Below are 2,878 nucleotides of genomic sequence, written 5' to 3'. Positions count from 1 at the left end.
TAAACGCGCGAAAGCAAAGTAAACGCGCGAAAGCAAAGTAAACGCGCTGTTCGGGTAAGCCACAAAGGAAACAGATTATTATATTAAAAGTGGGAGTTGGGAAGGATATCTAGCCTGGCACATATTAAGACAGCTCCACTTGCCTGTAATCCAGGATGGACCCGATCTTTTGCAGCGTCTTGGCCACATTGAAACGAACGTTCGCCACGGCATCACTCCCCATCCGCAGGATAGTGGGCAGCATTATTTTGGTGGTGATATCTTTCCCGCAGACTTCGTACAGAGCCTGGAGATGGGTCGGGGAGGTGGGGTGGGGGTGGGGGGTTAGAATTAGAGGCGGGCTCCAAGAGGATGTGAAAAAACACCCCGTGCTCGCTTGTCCCGCGCCATCTCCCACTCGGCGAGAATGCTTCCTCACAGGTAATCGTTGCTGTCACGTCAGAAATGCCGTCTGCACACAGCAAGATCCCACAAACAGCAACGCAGCTAGAGGGACCGGTTGACCCACTTCTGCCAGAGCCAGGGCTCCCTTGAGTCTCTTCTCCCTGATGGAAGCCCCAGGGTTCTCTTAATCAGCCCGAGTGAGGGAGCCTTGGGTTTAACGGCCCTCCTGAAAGACAGGACCTCTGAGGTTAGGAATGGCTTACAATAAAAATCCGAGGAAAATAAACACAAGCGACATAACAGAACCCTCCTATTTGGGAGAGGTGTGGGTGTGTGATTGGGGTTGGAGATGGATGTCCTTCCTGATATCAAGATTAATTCCTTAGTTGACATTGCTAAGAGGAAGAAAATGATCTGGGCCTTTTGCACACTGCTGCTTGTGGAATCTTGCTGTGCGTAAATTGGCAATTGCTGTGTTATTTATGTTACAGTGGAGGACACAACTCAAAGATGAGACAGAGAGAGAGAGAGAGAGAGGCAGACAGAACGAGAGAGAGGGAGAGACAAGAGTGAGGGACAGAGAGATAAGAGAAGAAAAAAAGAGAGACACAAGAAGAGGGAGAGAGATCAGATGGACAGAGAGGGAGAGAGAGAGAGACAAGATGGAGGGAGAGAGACAGAGATAATGTTAAACCAACTGGACCATGACCTCTTCTTGTAGGTGACATCAGGGAGCTCAACTTTCTTTGAGTTTGTTTACTGGATGTGGATATCACTTGCCGGACCAGCATTTGTTGTCTATCTCTAATTGTCCTTGAGAAAGTGGTGCTGAAACACCTTCTTGAATGGCTACAGTCACTGGGGTGTAGGTGCACCTAAAGGGGGCTGTTAGGGAGAGAGTTCCATGTTTTAACTCAGCTATATCAAAGGAATGGCGATATATGTTCGATGGTGAGTGGCTCGGAGGGGAACTTGCAGGGGTCGGTGTTCCCATGTATCTGCTGCCCTTGTCCTTCTAGATGGAAGTGGTTGTGGGTTTGGAAGGTGCTGCTGTGATGCATCTTTCGGATGGCACACACTGAGCATAAGTGGTGGAGAGAGTGAGTATTGAAGGTGGTGGATGGAGTATCAATTGAGTGGATGGTGTCAAATTTTGCGAGCATTGTTCAACAAATGCTACCCCATTGCTGAAGAAAAGACAGCGAGAGAAAATTGGCAACTCCAGACCAGATAGAATGATGGTAGCTGCTGTGAAAATGCCAGAATCCTGATTCACGAGCTGCTAATGGCACTCAGCAAACCACGACAGGATAAGGCAGAGGGAATCTGGTTTCAGAAAACAGGTTGACAGATCAGGTTGTGTTTATGGTGGGTAAGATTAACTGGGTGATCTGGGCTGAACCAGAAGATGTGGCATATTTGGATTCCTAAACTTAATCGACAAGGTATCACAAAAGGTTTTAATGCGGCTCAGGTGTTTGTTGGCTTGTGGATCGGTTAGCAGACAGAAAACCGAGTGCAGGAATATGTTAACATTTTCAGGGCTAGCAGGCTGTGGAAAGTGGATTGTAGCAAGGATCAAGACCAGGACCTCAGCTATTCACAATCACATCATAATGATGTTAATGATTCGGATGAGGGGACTGTGCAATTTGTGGGCATGGGGGACAGTAGTATAGAGGTAATATAGAGGCTGGTAATGCTCTGGACATATGGCTTTGAATCCCCCAGGTAGCTGGGCTAGCCAGTGGCGTAGTGGTAATGTCACTGGGCTGGCAATCCAAAGAACCAGACTCTTGCTCCGGGGGACCTGGACTCGAATCCCACTATTGCAGATAGTGAAATATTAATTCAATAAGAATCAGGAATAAAAAGCTAGCCTAATGGTAACCACGTAACCCATCTGGGTCACTAAAACCCTTTAGGGAACGAAATCTCTCATCCTTAAATACATGTGACCTCAAAACAATTAGGGATGGCCAGTAGCCATAAAGATGGAGGATAAAAAATCTAGAATTGAAAGCTGGTTTCAGTCCTGGTGACCAGGCAACTATCATCAATTGCTGTAAAACCTCATCTGACCGCCCTTTAGGGAAGGAAAGCTTCCATCCTCACCCAGGCTGGCTTCCATATTGAATCTTTATTGAATCCTCTGAAATAGATGAGGAAGAGCCTTTAAAAACCTTACCCAAATAAACTGCAGAAGTTCAAGAAAGTAGCTCATTGCTCTCTTCTCAAAGAGCAGTCAGTGAAGGGGTGACATGAGCTGCACATCGCTTGACAAATTGGAAAAGGAAATGGATCACACCAAGTGTCCTCACTCCTTGCAGTGAAGGTTGGGGGCATGGGAAGAATGGAGCCTGTGTGTGTGTGTGTGTGTGTGTGTGTGTGTGTGTGTGTGTGTAGGGGTGTGTGTGTGTAGGGGTGTGTGTGTGTGTGTAGGGGGTGTGTGTGTGTGTGTGTGTGTGTGTAGGGGTGTGTGTGTGTGTGTGTG

General features: G+C 47.4%; 1 protein-coding gene across 1 annotated transcript in view; it reads right to left on the bottom strand.

The window, feature by feature from the left end:
* The window catches only part of LOC109915930 (serine/threonine-protein phosphatase 2A 65 kDa regulatory subunit A alpha isoform-like), a gene marked incomplete at its 5' end in the record, with an annotated part of 27,402 nt that overhangs the window by 6,084 nt on the left and 18,440 nt on the right, over nt 1-2,878 (bottom strand). Inside the window, one exon of the mRNA XM_048620652.1 lies at nt 144-286. Coding sequence (XP_048476609.1) covers nt 144-286 — 143 coding nt within the window. The remainder of the gene's footprint in view (nt 1-143; nt 287-2,878) is intronic.

This window comes from Rhincodon typus, chromosome 47 (genome assembly GCF_021869965.1).
Source record: "Rhincodon typus isolate 14 chromosome 47, sRhiTyp1.1, whole genome shotgun sequence".
NCBI classification, from domain to species: Eukaryota; Metazoa; Chordata; class Chondrichthyes; order Orectolobiformes; family Rhincodontidae; genus Rhincodon; species Rhincodon typus.
This window is presented reverse-complemented; position numbering and strand designations above follow the sequence as displayed.